The sequence below is a fragment of the Danio aesculapii genome, chromosome 23, assembly GCF_903798145.1.
Source record: "Danio aesculapii chromosome 23, fDanAes4.1, whole genome shotgun sequence".
In the NCBI taxonomy this organism is placed as follows: domain Eukaryota; kingdom Metazoa; phylum Chordata; class Actinopteri; order Cypriniformes; family Danionidae; genus Danio; species Danio aesculapii.
The window spans coordinates 23,185,203-23,202,367 of NC_079457.1; the positions used below are offsets into that span (position 1 = coordinate 23,185,203).

Here is a 17,165-nt window from a genome sequence, read left to right on the forward strand (position 1 = left end):
TCAAGTGGCACTTTGAGATGCCAGGTTTAAGTTTTTAGCTCAAATTCTCAGAAAATGCACAGCATTGTGGTACATTGAATGCAAAGGACAGACTAGGAAATTCAATTAGAAGAAGTACCTAAGAAGACAGCAAGTGAAGCAGAATTTGGATTTGGACGTGCCTTGACGCCTTCCCATCTTAGATTGCTGCCTCTGAAGGCAACAATTTAGAGCTTTTGAATCCAGCCTGAGTGTTTACACAGAAACAATAACGGCATTGCTTTAAAAACATTGCACTTTCAAACTGGTTCTTGTTTTCAGCCCCCATAGCACTGTTGTCATGTAAACCAACAGGCAAAATGCATTAAAAGTTTCGCGCTTTTGGATGAAAACTTTGACATGTAAATGGATATTGGATAGATTTAAACCTGTTGCGATAGACATTCCAAATAAAACAGCAAGCTTTAGAATAGCATAACAGGGCACTTAAATCACACAAGCCTATATATCTGTACACTTTCACATTCTAACAAATATACTGACAGCTTCCTTGCTCTTGTGTATTATCTTGGTGTTAGTGTGTGAGAGGACATACAATATTCACTTCCTTCCTCTCACCGATTTCTCATCTATTTACACTGATGAATTCAGATTTGACTGTTTTAGTCTCATTATTGGTACAATCATTTCCATTTCAGATATTTACATGCGCACAGTTTTTTATATTCAATAGAAAAGATGTGCATTATGCTGTTTATTTAGTGTGACATAATCTCCCTGGTTGAACCACAGCTGCATCAGAAGTATCCTTAGCCATCTTCTGGCGTAGTGCGTAGACAAACTTTACAGTGGGTTGAGAAAGTCTAGTCTGAAGGTTTGAGGTAGTTTTACAGTTTAAAGAATTAAATAGTTTTTAAGAAGTGTGAAACAGTTAGCATAGAGAGATAACTACATATAGGTTAGCAGGTTTCTAGTCAGGATTGGCATGTTTCTTGCTAGGTGGTTGTTAGGGTATTCTGAGTTGTTGCTAAGGTGTTGCTAGGCGGTTGCTAGAGTGCTCTGAGTGGTTGCTAGGGCATTGTTTTGGTGTTTTGACTGTTTGTTAAGGCATTGCTAAGCAGTTGCTCAGGTGTTCTTAGTGGTTGCTCGGCGGTTGCTAAGGGGTTGCTAGGGTGTTCCAGGTAGTTGGTAAGGTGTTGCTAGGCGGTTGCTATGGTATTCTGAGTGGTTGCTAGGTCGACAACTGAGCGGTTGCCAAGCCATTGCTAGGTGGTTGCTAGGTTGTTCTGAGTGGTTATTAGGCATTGCTTGGGTGTTCTAGGTGGTTGCTAAGTTGTTACTAGGCAGTTGCTACGGTGTTCTGAGTGGTTGCTAAGGTGTTGCTAGAGTGCTGTTGGTGGTCGGTAAAGTGTTGCTAGGCGGTTGCTAAGGCATTGCTAGGCAGTTGTTAAGGTGTTCTGAGTGGTTGCTAGGTCATTGCAAAGGTGTTGCTAGGTGGTTGCTAGGGTGTTCTGAGTGGTTGCTAAGGCATTGCTAGGTGGTTGCTAAGACGTTGCTAGGTGGTTGCTAGGGTGTTTTGAGTGGTTGCTAAGGTGTCGTATTGGTTGCTAGGTGGTTGCTAAGGTGTTGCTAGGCAGTTGCTAGGGTGTTCTAGGTAGTTGCTAAGGTGTTGCTAGGGTCTTCTTAGTGGTTGCTAAGGTGTTGTTAGGCGGTTACTATAGTGTTCTGATTGGTTGCTAAGGTGTTGCTTGGTAGTTGCTAAGTGGTTACTAAGGTGTTGCTAGGGGGTTGATTGGGTGTTCTAGGCGGTTGCTAGGCCATTGCTAAGGTGTTTTGAGTGGTTGCTAGGCAGTTGGTAGTGTGTTCTAGGCGTTTGCTAAGGTGTTGCTAGGCAGTTGCTAAGGTATTCTGACTGGGTCCTAGGCGGTTGCTAACATAAATAGTTTTTTGTATAAATTAGCATGTTGCTAGCATGTTTCTAGCACATTTACATTTAGTCATTTAGCAGACGCTTTTATCCAAAGCGACTTACAAATGAGGACAAGGAAGCAATTTACACAACTATAAGAGCAGCAGTGAACAAGTGCTATAGACAAGTTTCAGGTGTGTAAAGTCTAAGAAGCAAAGCATTAGTAAAAAAAAAAAAAATAATGTTTTAATTAGCATAAATTAGCTAGTTGCTAGCATGTTTCTAGCATACATTAGCATGTTGTTAGCATGAATTTAGTATGAATTAGAATGTTGCTAGTATATATTAGCATGTCATTAGCATGTTTCTAGTATGGATTAATATATTGTTAGTATTAATTAATATGTTGTTAGTATGTTCAATGTAAAGTCAATGGCTGTTTTTTACAATGGAAGTCTATGAGACAATTGCTAAGGTGCTGTAAGTGGTTGCTAGGTTGTGGCTAGTAAGTTGAAAGGTCATCAGTGATTGGCATCAGTCTGTGTCTGCGTTCGAAATCACATACTTCCATACTATACAGTACGCTAAAATCAGTATGCGAGCCGAGTAGTATGCGAGAAGTACCCGGATGACTTACTACTTCCGGCGAGATTCTAAAGTGCGCTATCCCATGATGCCCCGTGAGAGAATTCATGAATGGGAGTGACGCAGGTAGGTCACACGAATGACAAAATGGCGGATGTAGTACATGTAGTACAAGAATTCCATTCATACTTCTTACATTCATACTGTATAGAACATACTTTTCTAACGGCTGAGTAGTACGTTTAATTTCAAATGCAGTACCTACTGAGTAGTAGGCGGTTTCGATGAGCCCAAGCTTAAGTCTGTATGACAGTCTGGTGGAAAGTTATAAGGTCATAAAGTTTGGTCCAAAGTTAAGTAGATAGGACTTTTCTGAATTTTCCAGGTCAGTTTACAGAAAACTGTAAGTCGGGTCAGTTAGAAAAGATATAGCAACCTGAGTCAGACCAGTTTGGAGTTTTGATGTTAGTTTGGTGGTTGTAGTATGAATGGTCTAGAAGGAGATGCATAAAGAAATTTGTCTCAGAAGAAGAAGAAGATGGAAGTAGTAGTAGTGTAGGTAGCATAACAGTATGTTGGCTTTCTCAAACCATAATAATAATAATAATAATAATAATAATAATAATAATAATAGTGGGGTCTCAAGGTGGCGCAGTGGGTAGCACGATAGCCTCACAGCAAGAAGGACGCTGGTGCAAGCCTTCTTCTGGGTCAGTTGGCGTTTCTGTGTGGAGTTTGCATGTTCTTCCCGTATTGGCGTGGGTTTCCTCCGGGTGCTCCAGTTTCCCCCACAAGTCCAAAGACATGTGGTATAGGTGAATTGGGTAAGCTAAATTGTACGTAGTGTATGTGTGTGATTGAGTGTGTATGGATGTTTCCCATTGATGGGTTGCAGCTGGAAGGGCATCTGCTGCATAAAACACGTGCTGGATAAGTTGGTGGTTCATTCTGCTGTGGTGACCCCAGATTAATAAAGGGACTAAGCAAAAAAAAATGAATGAATGAATAAATGTTGTAATAATAATAATAATAATAATAATAATAAAATATTCATTGTTTATGATTGTGAAGTTGACTTTTTAATAATTATTTGCAAGTGTACAAGTAAACAGAATTACAATAAAAACAAATACTTCAGTCAAATGTCATAATCACAAGGCTCAGTTAATGAGGTAAAAAATTACAAATGTTTTTTTTTTTTCAAGTACATGGTAATGGTCTCACAGCACAGAAATTATAACGCAGATCTTTACTGATCATGACTGTGAAGACTGAAAGTAGAGAAGTTTTCGGAGGAAGTTGAAAGACCCAGGCATCTGTTTATACAGGCCTTTGGCAGCTATTTGTGAGACAGCATCATTTACCTAAAGAAAAAAGATATTTAAAGCATACTGTACAATTATTTAAGGCATTATTATATTATCACAACAGTTTCTTAGGTGGACAGACAAAACCTAAAGTGTCTGATTTACTTGAAATATCATTAAAAAGCATATTTTTTAAATATAAAAGTTCTTTCATACACACAGTCTGCAAACCTCAAGGTAAGAATGAAAAATTACACAATTAATAATAAGCTGCATTGTTATTTATAACTGTATATAGCGGTAAAGAATATATACACATTGCTCTAATCATTATTGATGTATATATATTGCATCTATCTGTGTTTGTCTCCATCACATAAATCAAACTTCAGAATATTTACAAGACAAAGACGTACCAACATCAGCATGGTCACCAGATCATCAGTGACAGCGTTTTCCTCCAGCACACGATCAAGATTCTCCACATACCAGGAGCCGGCCTCTGTATCCCTCCAGGAGACATAACCTGCAAATAAATCATCATGCACGCCATTAAATATGAACTCATGTGAGAAGTTTGAACTCATTACAGAATCAGTGTGGCAAAATTTGACAATCCACTGGTCTAAAAGACTTTTCTGAGAGGTGCATGCAAATATGTTATTGAATCATGTTTGGCAAATGGTTTCTCTTTCTAAAACCAAATAAAATGTATAAGTTTCAATGCTGAAAACCATAGGTGGTTCTAGGCTTCCATTCTAAAGGGGACATAGCCCCTGCTACAGTTGCTGGTTTACTTTATCATATACAGTACGTCCGGTATTAAGTATTTATAGCGCTTCACTTTTTCCACAATTGTTTGTGTTACAGCTTTATTCCAAAATAGATTCAATTCATTTATTTCCTCAAAATTCTACACACAACACCCCATAATGACAATGTGAAAAAAGATTTTCTGAAATTGTTGCAAATTTATTAAAAATAAAAAAGCTGAAAAATCACATGTACATCAGTATTCACAGCCTTTGCTCAATACTTTGTTGATGCATCTTTGGCAGCAATTACAGCCTCAGGTCTTTTTGAATATGATGCCACAAGCTTGGCACCCCTTTCTTTGGGAATTTTTCCTCTTTGCAGTACCTCTCAAGCTCTATCAGGTCGGATGGGAAGCGACAGTGTACAGCCATTTTCAGACCTCTCCAGAGATGTTCAATAGGATTGAGGTCTGAGCTCTGGCTGGGCCACTCAAGGACATTCACTGCATTGTTGTAAAGCCACTCTATTAATAATTTGGCATTGTGCTTTGGGTCATTGTCCTGCTTGAAAATGAACCGTCACCCCAGTCTGAAGTAAAGAGCACTCTGAAGCAGGTTTTCATTCAGGATGTCTCTGTACATTGCTGCATTCATCTTTCCCTCTATCCTGACTAGATCCTGCTGCTGAAAAACACCCCCACAGCATGATGTTGCCACCACCATGCTTCACTGTAGGGATGGTATTAGCCTGGTGATGAGCAGTGCCTGGTTTTCTTTAAATGTAACGTCTGTCATTCACTCCAATGAGTTTAATATTAGTCTCATCAGACCAGAAAATTTCGTTTCTTATGGTCTGAGAGTCCTTCAGATGTCTTTTGACAAATTGCAGGCAGGAAGTGACTTCCGTCTGGCCACTCTACCTTACAGGCCTGATTGGTGGATTGCTGCACAGATGGCTGTCCTCCTGTAAGGTTCTCCTCTCTCCACAGAAGAACGCTGGAGCTCAGACAGAGTGACCATCGGGTTATTGATCACCTCCCTGACTAAGGCCCTTCTTCCCTGATCACTCAGCTTAGATGGCCGACCAGCTCTAGGAAGAATCCTGGTGGTTCCAAACATCTTCCACTTACGGATGATGGAGGCCACTGTGCTCATAAGAACTTTCAGAGCAGCAGAAATTTTTCTGTAACCTTCCCCTGCCTTGTGCCTGGAGACAATCCTGTCTCTGCGGTCTACAGACAATTCCTTTGTTTTCATGCTTGGTTTGTGCTTTGACATGCACTGTCAACCCTGGGACCTTATATAGACAGTTGTATGCCTTTTCAAATCATGTCCAATCAATGAATTTACTAACAGGTGAACTCCAATTAAGCTGCTGAAACACCTCAAGAATGTCAGTGGAAACAGAATGTACCTGAGCTCAATTTAGAGCTTCACGGCAAAGGCTTTGAATACTTATGTACATGTGTTTTTTCAGCTTTTTTATTTTTAATAAATTTGCAACAATTAAAAAAAAATCATTATGGAGTATGGCGTATAATTTTGAGGAAATAAATTAATTGAATCTATTTTGGAATAAGGCTGTAACATAAAAAATGTGGAAAAAGTGAAGTGCTATGAATACTTTCCGGATGCACTGTAGCTTAAATTATGATCAATTTTTTATGAATGATTTAATAACACACTCAAATACATCATGTTTCATTTAATGACAAATAAATTTTTGATGGTTGCCTGTCGCTAGCCATTGGCATTGAATTCAAATGTTAATTTTAATCTTTACCATAAACATAAGTAAAGAATGAATATACATACTTGAATCTAAATTGTCATCTTTTAACGATTAATTCGTTTTCCTGCATGCTTTTTTCATTGCATAACCAGAACTATAATATACAAAAGTAAAGAAACAAAGTACTTATAGCTTTTTACAATAGCATCAAAGGAACAAACAAAAAACTATAGAAAAAAATTACAATTAAAAATACAATTAAACAATAATAAAAACATCTATAATGAATGAGAGACATGCATGTAGGTGAATTACAAGTCACATCGTCCTTGCCTACAGCTAAAGTCACAGAATAGCCATTAGCAGAATTAAAAAAAAAACATAATAAAAAAACTTGGCTTGTTGTCATACTGTGATTATTATCATAACGTAAGTCAATTAATTATTATTATTTTTTAGATCTTTCAGAGTTAATGCTTTCAAGGGGGCTGAAATGACAGCCCCTGATCAAAACAGACCTGGAAATGTTGAGTAGGACACCAGGATATCGCTGGGCGTGGGCAAACTTGCCCGTGCATCAAGTTCATCAGACGCTGTGCTGAGAGAGTCACTGCTGGAGGACATGGGAATAGCGTCCATCTCGTCATCTATCCCACCTATAGATGGCTGAACGTCATCTGGAGAAACCTCAAAACCAATATCTTTCTCACCTACAGGAGCAAACAATAGACAGTTGCATAGTTTGAAAAATCAGCATAGAAAACATTCAATAAAATGGGGTTGGTTAAATGGTTCCACAGATGTTTGGAGTCCATACACAGATGATTGTTTAGGCTGAAGACTGCATTGTGTGCCTTTAAAAATACCCACATGTGCATCTTTGCACTTTAAATATACTTAGATGACACATTTGTTGTATTTAGGCCAAGTTTTCAACCATTTCAGTTTTCAACCTGCCTGTAGACTTTGTATGTTGTTCCCACTGGACACACTTGTAATGCAATTGTTTACTAAGCTTCATTTTGATTTTTAATACTTAGGATTTTATAATAAAGATCTGAATGACAGTTTGGTATTGCCTATAACAGACAGCACATTGTGATTATATATATATATATATATATATATATATATATATATATATATATATATATATATATATATATATATATATATATATAAAATCATTTAAAACAATTTCACACATTCATCTTTGCACGTTAACACTTTATGTTTAACTGCTGAGTGTTTTACACTTACTCTGCTGTACATTTGGTGTGTGTTTATGGTGCTTCATGTTGGTGTTTTAAGAGCTCAGATAATCTTGTGGACTTCCTGTTGCATGCACACACTCTCAAAAGGCCAAGTGTAGGTGTTTGGATAGAGCCAAACTCTTGACTGCCCGAGTTTCATGACAGTCCTTTTGATGCAGTTTTTAATCAGTTTTCAGCAACATTCGGTACAGATGGTGATAAGGGACATAATTCTCAAACCTAATGAAGAAAATTTGATCATATGTAGTTTGACCACTTTGATGCGTCAACAACCACAAAAGCTAATCAAATTTCTATATGTGAGACTATGTGTACACTGGCACCTTGACACATTTGTATACTAACTAACGATGCACCGAAATTAAAAATCTGGGCCAAAACCACATACTGTGGATGCAAAACCTAAATTGAAAATGCTTTGTAATGGTAATTTTTTATTTTAATAAATGATAAGCAATCATTTTGTAGAACTTTTAAAAAATATATGAATCAATAAATTAAATTAAACTGATGAAAAAAAACACAAAAGCCAATAAAATAACAACATTTTCTTGACAGTAAATATTTATTGACAGTGTACGAGTTGAGTAGTGTCAATTTAAAAATGTTGTGCACACCACAATAGGGTATATGCACAGCTAGTGTTTCTTCCCCTACTGATGAACGTCTGGTTAATGTAACTTTTAACGTCCGGCTAATGTAACTTTTTTCAATTGTATACAGTTCCTTTTACAGCATCGATGTTGTAATGCATTTAAAATATAATCAGTTAAACAGACTTTGCCATTCATTTCCTTGTTTAAGTGAAAAAGCCTTTTACACACACATGACCATCAGGATCAGCAGGCGAGCACAGAAACTCCAAAATAATTTTCATATTTTAAAGACATGTCGAGGGAAAAATTTATATCAATCGTATATCAATCAGGCAGTAAAGATCGTTGATTTTTAAAGAAAACAGACCTTAAACCTGCCAATTTTGTAACGGAAGCGCTTGACCCAGGTTACTGAAATATTAAAAGTCCTTCAGCATACCTCTACATATACCCTATAGCACTATTCCAATCAGCAGGAACTAGTATATTACATAGAAATCTCTTGCTGGAATGTAATTTGAGCATACATGAGTATTTAAGAACATGAGCGAAATATCCACAGAGCGGAATATTGATTGTGGCACATGTTAGTGGAAGCTGCTCTTGAGCAAAACAAGCCATTGAAATGAATGGGTTTCATAGCACAGTACTTTCCACATCAGGTGTGAAAGCTGCTTCACCTCAAGCAGTGACTATGGCTTGACGAAAAGTAAAACCTTCCCACTAAACAGTAATGCACAGCCTTTTTTGGGCTTATACGTTGGCCACTTTTCTTTTTCAGCCAAAAACCCAAAATACAATTTTCAGCGGATAATTTTTGGTGGCCTAACATTAATTGCATCACTAATACAAAGCCCATACTTTCTTGTGAAGGATACCATACTGTTATACTTACATATATAATGCATGTAAATATGCGAGTATCAACCATTATATTGCATTCCATTAAAGTCGCCACCTCATCATGTTCAATATATTCATGTCTTCAAATACTAAAGAAACATGTTCAGAACTGCCACTTCAGCATAGTCAAACTCAGTGTGTTATGTGACTACAGTATGATACCTTACTCCCAGGGCTGTTATTATCGCAGTTGATATTTAGCCGCACCATGTTGGTGTTTTGTAACATTTTGATACATTTGGCACCATGTTGGTGTTTCGTAATTTTTTCGAGGTGGGTCATTGGACCAACGCTCAACCCACCAACCTGGAGGACCAGGACATAAACACACAAACACTACGGACAATTTAGCTAACCCAATTCACCTATACCGCATGTCTTTGGACTTGTGGGGGAAACCGGAGCACCCAGAGGAAACCCACATGAACTTGGAGAGAACATGCAAACTCCACACAGAAATGCCAACTGACCCAGCCGGGGCTCAAACCAGCGACACTGCGCCACCCACTGTGCCGCCGACTACAGGATGATACCGTTCATAAATGATGCACACCATTCACTGAGCAGCTCAAATTGTATGGCCATGTGGACGATGCACTTACAACATGCCTTATGCCTCCTGAAAAGTGAAGCTATTTTGATGGTGGCTGGCTGCTGTACAGGCCATAAACCTGACAATTTCCATGTAAATGAATGCTATAGTCAAAATAAAGTCAAATAAAAAAATCTAATTGCTATTTAAAGTAATATTCCATAATATAATGTAGTTCTTACCATGCTGATGATGGTGTTTTTAAATAAGTTTGGGACATTCTTTTTTTTTCTTCACAGTCTAGGATACAAGAGCCCACTAGGCTCACATGTGTCAACTCGTTCCTCTCCTGTCATGTACTTGCGTATACTTAGAAATATGTAGGGATACAGCTATGAAGTATATCTATGGCTTAAATGTGACAGCAAATTCTAGCTACAAGAGCAGTAAAATAAGGTGCCCACCTCCTCCGCAGGCCTGGATGAAGAATAACTTGGGCTTGCCCTGAAGAGAAGGACAGTTCTGGCCATTGAGGTAGTTTGTGATTATCTGAATTGGGACAGCTGGTCCGTCAACACCATGAACTGCTCCAGGGAACCGATTATGGCTTGCCTGAACATTAAAAGCACAACAGAACCACAATATAATTTGGTAGTAGGATCCTATTTTGATGTTCTACAAAATGAGGAAGCAATCAAAACCGCTCATGCAAACAAATGAAGGTTGTTCTTCTTTGTTGAGCACCTAATGGTGTTCAAATATAGCATATATTACATATAGCATATTGCTAATTGTTTTACCTCAGTGCCATGTGAAAGGATGATGACCACACAGCAGTCGAACGTGGAGTGATCTTTCTTCGCTAGAGATGCCATCTCGTGTCTTATGCGCTAGATCGGAGCAAAACGTTTCGATTAATTTCTAAAAATCTTGTTAATGACAGAGGGATATTTGTTTTGCAGCTGTGTTTACAGTGAAAAGAAGAGGAAATACTGAGCTTACTTTGGATTTCAAGTTCCTTTTTACTGTAACCTCAAAGTTAAGCGTTTTAAATCTTTTCTCCAGCTTGTCGCAGTCGATGTTGGAGCCCTTGCGGTCATTTAGTTCAGAGGCTTTTTCAAAGTTGATATTGTTTATAATCAGGCAGAACCCACACGGACTGGCATCCATCTTGTAGCACTGTCAAAAATATTGAAAGGGTGTTTGGACAATTTGTCACAACATGATATCCTACTACAGCTTGTGAATACTGAGAACATCCTAATGGAATACCATGAAAATATTTACATTACCAACCTGTAGCTGGTCTAGTTCTTAATAAAGCTTTTTATAAATATTACTATATTCTAATTATATATATTAAATATAAATGGGGAAAAAATGAAAAGTATAAACAATAAAAATGATAAAAAGTGACTGTTTTTGGCAAAGCCGTTTTTACACACATTTAATTTACAAATTGTAAAATAATATATGCTACTTTCTTTTACATCACGATCTGGGAATATGTAGTGCTTATTCTTTGGGTACTTAAGTTCTTATTTATTAGAAACTATTAGATAACTATTAAATAGACACTAGTACTTATTCACTAGATACTAGTATCTAATCATTAGATACTAGGGCTGCACGATATGGAAAAATCAGAATTGTGATATTATTTATATGAATATAATTTCACCATATGATTTCAGTAGCTTTATTTGGAAAGATTTCATTAAAATAAAATAATAGATCATAAAATAAAATATATTACAAGCATAAATAAATATAAATAACATAAATAACGGAGCAAAAATAAAAGTTATAAAACAGTGCTTTATGGTTTTCTGGAAAATCTTAATAGAATCCAAGATTTCTGAATCATATTAGTATTCTGAATAGTATTCAAGTACAGAATTTGAACAATCAAATGTAAAATCACATGGTCATTGTTGTATATTTAAAAAAATTAAATAAAATAATAATAATATATATATTTATCTTTAAATCTTTAATAAAAAACTAAAAGTAGTCCTGTGTTGTGACTATTGCAGTTACACACACTGCAGTATTGATGCTCAAATTATATATTGTTCAGCCCTATTAGATACCATTAACAAGTTTCAAGTTAAACATATATTTTACACAATGTTTATTTTATATAAAAGAAAAAATGAAACATTAAACACTATATGAATATACTTCAAAATAGCATAATGAACAAGTATTATATTAAATCACAAATCAAAATTATTATACTATATAAAGGTTAAAAATTATTTTATTATTATATACAGTTGAAGTCAGAATTATTAGCCCCCCGTTTATTTTTTTCCCAGTTTCTGTTTAACGGAGAGAAGATTTTTTTTCAACACATTTCTAAACATAATAGTTTTAATAACTCATTTCTAATAACTGATTTATTTTATCTTTGCCATGATGACAGTAAATAATATTTGACTAGATATTTTTCAAGACACTTCTATACAGCTTAAAGTGACATTTAAAGGCTTAACTAGGTTAATTAGGTTAACTATGCAGGTTAGGATAATTAGAAAAGTTATTGTATAAAGATGGTTTGTTCTGTAGACTATCGAAAAAAAATTAGCTTAAAGGGGCTCATAATTTTGACCATAAAATGGTTTGTAAATTAAAACTGCTTTTGTTTAAACTGCTTTTCTTTTAGCAGAAATAAAACAAACAAGACTTTCTCCAGAAGACAAAATATTATCAGACATACTGTGAACATTTCCTTGCTCTTTTAAACATAATTTGGGAAATATTTTAAAAAAAAAATTCAAACGGGGGCTAATAATTCTGACTTCAACTGTATATGTTCAGTATCACTTTATTTTGATGGTCCCTTTAATGCATTTTGTTGAATTTAAATTCCGTTGCATCTACATGCCAACTAATTCTCAACAGATTATTAGAAGACTGTTAGGTTTGGGTTAGGCTTAGTGTAAGTTGACATGTACTTGCAAAGTTTCTTATAGTCAGTTAAATGTCTATTAAAGGAGCAGTATCAGCAGATATTAAGCAGACAGTCTACTATTACTCAAACGACTACTACTCAAAAGTAATTGGCATGTAGTTGCAATGCAAATTTTAGTCAACAAAATGTGCAATAGGGACCATCAAGATAAAGAGTTACCATATGTTCTTTCAGAAATGATTATAACATGATTTTGTGATTTTAATTAACTTTATGTTATATTATTTATGTTTTCAGTTAGGGTTGTATGAGATTACCTGTATACTGTCACGTCTTGGCCTGGCTGGTCTCACCACAGTTTCAGAAGCTGTAGAAATGCAAAAAATAAAAAGTGCAAATTCCTGCTTTATAAGCAGTATATACAAGCATTATTTGTACTAAATGTACAGTATAAACTACTCTGTTTAAACTAAAACAGAAACTTAAAAGCTAGTGACTTACGTGGACTAACTGTCTTGTGCACCGGCAGGCTTTCAGGTCTCAGTGGTACTAACCGTGGAGAAGCGATATCAGGTTTGTCTGGCTTTTCAGTATAATTTGGATTTTCTGCATTGAATCATAAGATCAGACAGGACGAATGCCAGTTACGGCTACGGCTCAAGAGGATCATGGTTAGATAAGGGTGTTTTATGTTCGTATTACGGGAGCATATCTATATCCAAGTAAATCCTGTGTTACTGATGGGGAAATAAACTTACGGACTGGCAGAGGGATCGGTGAAGGCTGTACAGGAATGGCAGGAGGGCGATGAACACCATCTCCACTTTGAAGGAGCTCTGCGAGATCATTGTGGCCAGTCTCACGCAGGGAATCAAGAAAGGCTGGGAAAGCAAGACTTCCTCTCGTTTCCAGGTCTTTCACCAGCTGCCTGGCTTGGTCACGTCTAGTTGCCTTGCTCTGTTAGGAAAAATGTTTTATATGAAATTTGCGATACAGTGTAATTGCTTGAATGTTTTAAGTTTTTTTCTTTATTATGCAAAAAGGTATACAAATGACAGGCAATCAAATTAAAATGCAAAACAGAGAAAAAGAAATAACAGAAAAAAAACACATTAAACAGTCAGGTACAGCCAGGTGAGAATGCATGTGTGTGTGCATGTAAAAGTAAGTTAGGTGGACAGGTCAAAGTAATACATTTTTTATTAATTATTATTTTTTTAAATAAAAGTAAATTACATTGTTTCTGTAGATGTAGCCAATAATTTAAACTATTCTTTAAATAGTTTTATATTTCTCCACTGTTTTTTAATGCTTAAATGCAGTTTAATTGCAGTGCTTGAGATTTGAATTGTAGTTTCTTTTTGCTCATTAAAGCCATCATGTGCACAGTCTTGTGTCTTGTCTTTCATTTAAACAATTTTCAATTACTTTCGCTTCACTTTTTGCTTATTTATTAGACACTTAAATAATCTGATTGTGGAAAACTGTTCCTAATCTTTAGATACTAGTACTTATTATTACATTTCAGTTCTTATTTATTAGAAACTGGTATTATGTTATTAGATATTAGTATTTTTATTAAATACTAGCACCTAATGAATGAATTACATGACAGTACTTTCTTTTTACTTAATAATCATATACTGACGCTTCTAAATTTTGCTTATTTTTATTTATTTCACTCTAAAGTTTAAACATACATATAACTTGTAATTAATTACAATTATAAGTACATCTTAATTATACACTTGTACTTGTAAATACACACTAGCACTTCTTCAAAAGCTGGTACTTATTTATTATGTCAAATGTTAATAGTAAGATTTTAAATTTTACTATTAATAATTTTAATTGAACTCCTCTCTGTCCATTCTGACTAGTCATGACATAAAGCAAAAAAGATAAGAATTGCAACTAGTAATAATTAAAAAAAAACTAATGTCTAATAAATAAGTATTAGTTCCCAATAAATAACTATTCGTAACTATTACATAGGTACTATCTAGTGAAAAGATTCTACACACAATAATTATCTAATGATGAATAAGTACTGTCTTTTAAACAGGCACGAAAACGTAGAGAATGAGCACTATTAGCTAATAAATATCCTAAATATGTCATTATAAATATATATAAAAAAACGCATAAGTGAAAATATAAAACATTATAGTATTCTTTAGAACAGTGTTTCCCAACCCTGTTCCTGGAGGCACACCAACAGTACATATTTTGAATGTCTCCCTTATCTGACCCATTAACTTCAGGTTTTGGAGGTCTTCAGGTCTCTTCTAATCTTCTGATGAGTTGATTCAGGTGTGTTTGATTAGGGAGAGGTTGAAAATGTGTACTGTTGGTGTGCCTTCAGGAATAGGGTTGGGAAACACTGCTTTAGAAAGTGTTAGAAAGTCTTCATTTTCTATTCTTCGTAGTGTCCATTTGTTTAGCACCTCATTTATGCTTCACAAACTGAAATAAATCCACATGAGAAAGTGAGTAAACGAATGATTTAAAGTGTTATTATTTATTTATTCATTCTTTCGGTCATTTATGTGTATTTACTGTTCCTTTAAGACCGGGTGTAAACTTTCACAATGTCCTCAATTTCCTTATGTTAATAACGGCATCAATAAATATTACCTGTATTTCATCGATCATGTCTTGAGTGAAGACCCCCTTTGACAGAAGCTTATCATAAACGTCTTCGGGATTCAATGCCTTGACGAGGTTTGACCTGTGCTGCTGAAGAATCCGTCTGTGTTTCTGCTCCATTCTGACAAGTTTTCAGTGTTTATGACTCCAACGTTTTCGAAACAATATATATTTTTGGTTGCTAATTTGTGTCAATATTATTCAGTAAACGCGTCAAACACAGTAAAGATGAATTGTGTTGAATTGATCGGCAATGAACATAAAATGTACTGTCCTCACACGAGCAGCTCCGATTCGCTTCCTTGTTTACATCATGCGGCGCTGACGTCACTGTCTCCGGGCTGAGTAGTTGTTTACCAGAAAAGACAGCGCACTTTCATTCTATGTGAAGGGCTATTCAGGTGATTTCCGTAGAAATTCAATTTCAGGAAATTCCAGAAGTAATGTTAGGCAGCTAAGTGTAGATTTAGTCAATGTTCGAACTCTAACGTGGCCTGGGGCTTTGGAGAAGCCCACTTTTTTTCTAACGGGCTGGGGTATTGTCGTTTTGATCTTGAGAGTCCCTTGCCGCATAAAGGCTATAAAACACATAGGATCCTTGTCCTTAAACAGCAATGTATAAACAAAAAAATCTATAAATATAAAACAAAGGTAAAAAGTAATATTAGCTCGGATAATAGCCTACACATATGCATTACATAAAACATTTTTCGAATTTAGCCATAGGCTATTTATACAACTATCTTACATTTATTTAAGTTCTATTTAACTTATATCACATATTTAAACAATGATAATTCAATAAAATGTAAATGTTATTAATACGTTGTTATTAATAACGTTATATTGTTATATTGATTATATATGGCAATAAGCAAGTTTTTACTTTCTGTTATACTGTAGGACCATTTTTGTTTCTATTGTTATTACATCAATTATTTTATATAATACAAATTTTATATATACTTTGAAACAAGGATAATTTAACAAAATGTAAATGTTATTAATATGCTGTTATTAATAACGTTATACTGACACTGATTATATATGACAATAAAGAAGCGTGTTTTTACTTTCTGTTATACCGTAGGACCATTTTTGTTTCTATTGTTATTACATTAATGACGTTGTATTTAATATATTTTACATATTTTATATAAACATTTAAACAATGATAATTTAATAAAATGTAAATTTTATCAATATGTTATTAATAATGTTATATTGACATTGATTATAAATGACAATAAACAAACAAGTTTTTACTTTCTGTTATACTCTAGGACAATTTTTTTGTTTCTATTAATAATACATTACGTTGTATTTAATATATATATATATATATATATATATATATATATATATATATATATATATATATATATATATATATATATATATATATATATATGACTATAAGCAATAAATAAGTTTTGTCTTTGTTATACTCCAGGACAATTTTGGCAATTGGCATAAATCACTTAATATGAAAGTAAATAAGTGTTTTTAAAAGAAAACTGTTAAATATTTTGCTATTGTTGCACCAACATCAAGTCTCATGCATGTCTTAATATTAATATATAATTTCTCAACATTAACGTTCGACAGTTTGCCGCCAAAATATCCTGTGTTGGGTTCTGTCCAGTCAGTGAGCTTTCCAGTAAGTCAGTTATAATTTCTATTTTTAAATTCATGATTAACTATTTAATACTTTTGGTATAATGCAGTATGTTCAACTTTATAATGCCATAATCTCATATTAGTATGTCATAACCGTGTTTTTTAAAGTCATAATTAATAATATTTCTACATTTTTTGTTTACTTTCATGTTGAAAATTGGCTTTCATAATTTCATTCAGTTTGATTGTGCTTGTGTATTGCTGTTATGCAATGGCAAAATCATGCAGGTACATTAAAAGTGAAAACTGCAAAGCTGCATCGCCACTTACTGGTAAGGGAATGATATGCAGGGAATGATGTAATAGGCAGTTATTGCATTTCATCCTCAAAATGAATCCACAATGTA

The 17,165-nt window shown here is 34.8% G+C and overlaps 1 protein-coding gene across 1 annotated transcript; it reads right to left on the minus strand.

Moving 5' to 3' along the window:
• Positions 1-3,536: 3,536 nt before the first annotated feature.
• On the minus strand, positions 3,537-15,530 carry casp9 (caspase 9, apoptosis-related cysteine peptidase). The gene is made up of 10 exons (XM_056449830.1): positions 15,127-15,530; positions 13,248-13,446; positions 12,991-13,095; positions 12,807-12,856; positions 10,575-10,751; positions 10,373-10,462; positions 10,037-10,184; positions 6,786-6,977; positions 4,197-4,306; positions 3,537-3,837 (listed from the first exon to the last, which is right to left on the minus strand). The coding sequence occupies exons 1-10, from the start codon at positions 15,256-15,258 to the stop codon at positions 3,730-3,732; spliced, it is 1,311 nt and encodes a 436-aa protein (XP_056305805.1). The 5' UTR covers positions 15,259-15,530; the 3' UTR covers positions 3,537-3,729.
• Positions 15,531-17,165: the final 1,635 nt, after the last annotated feature.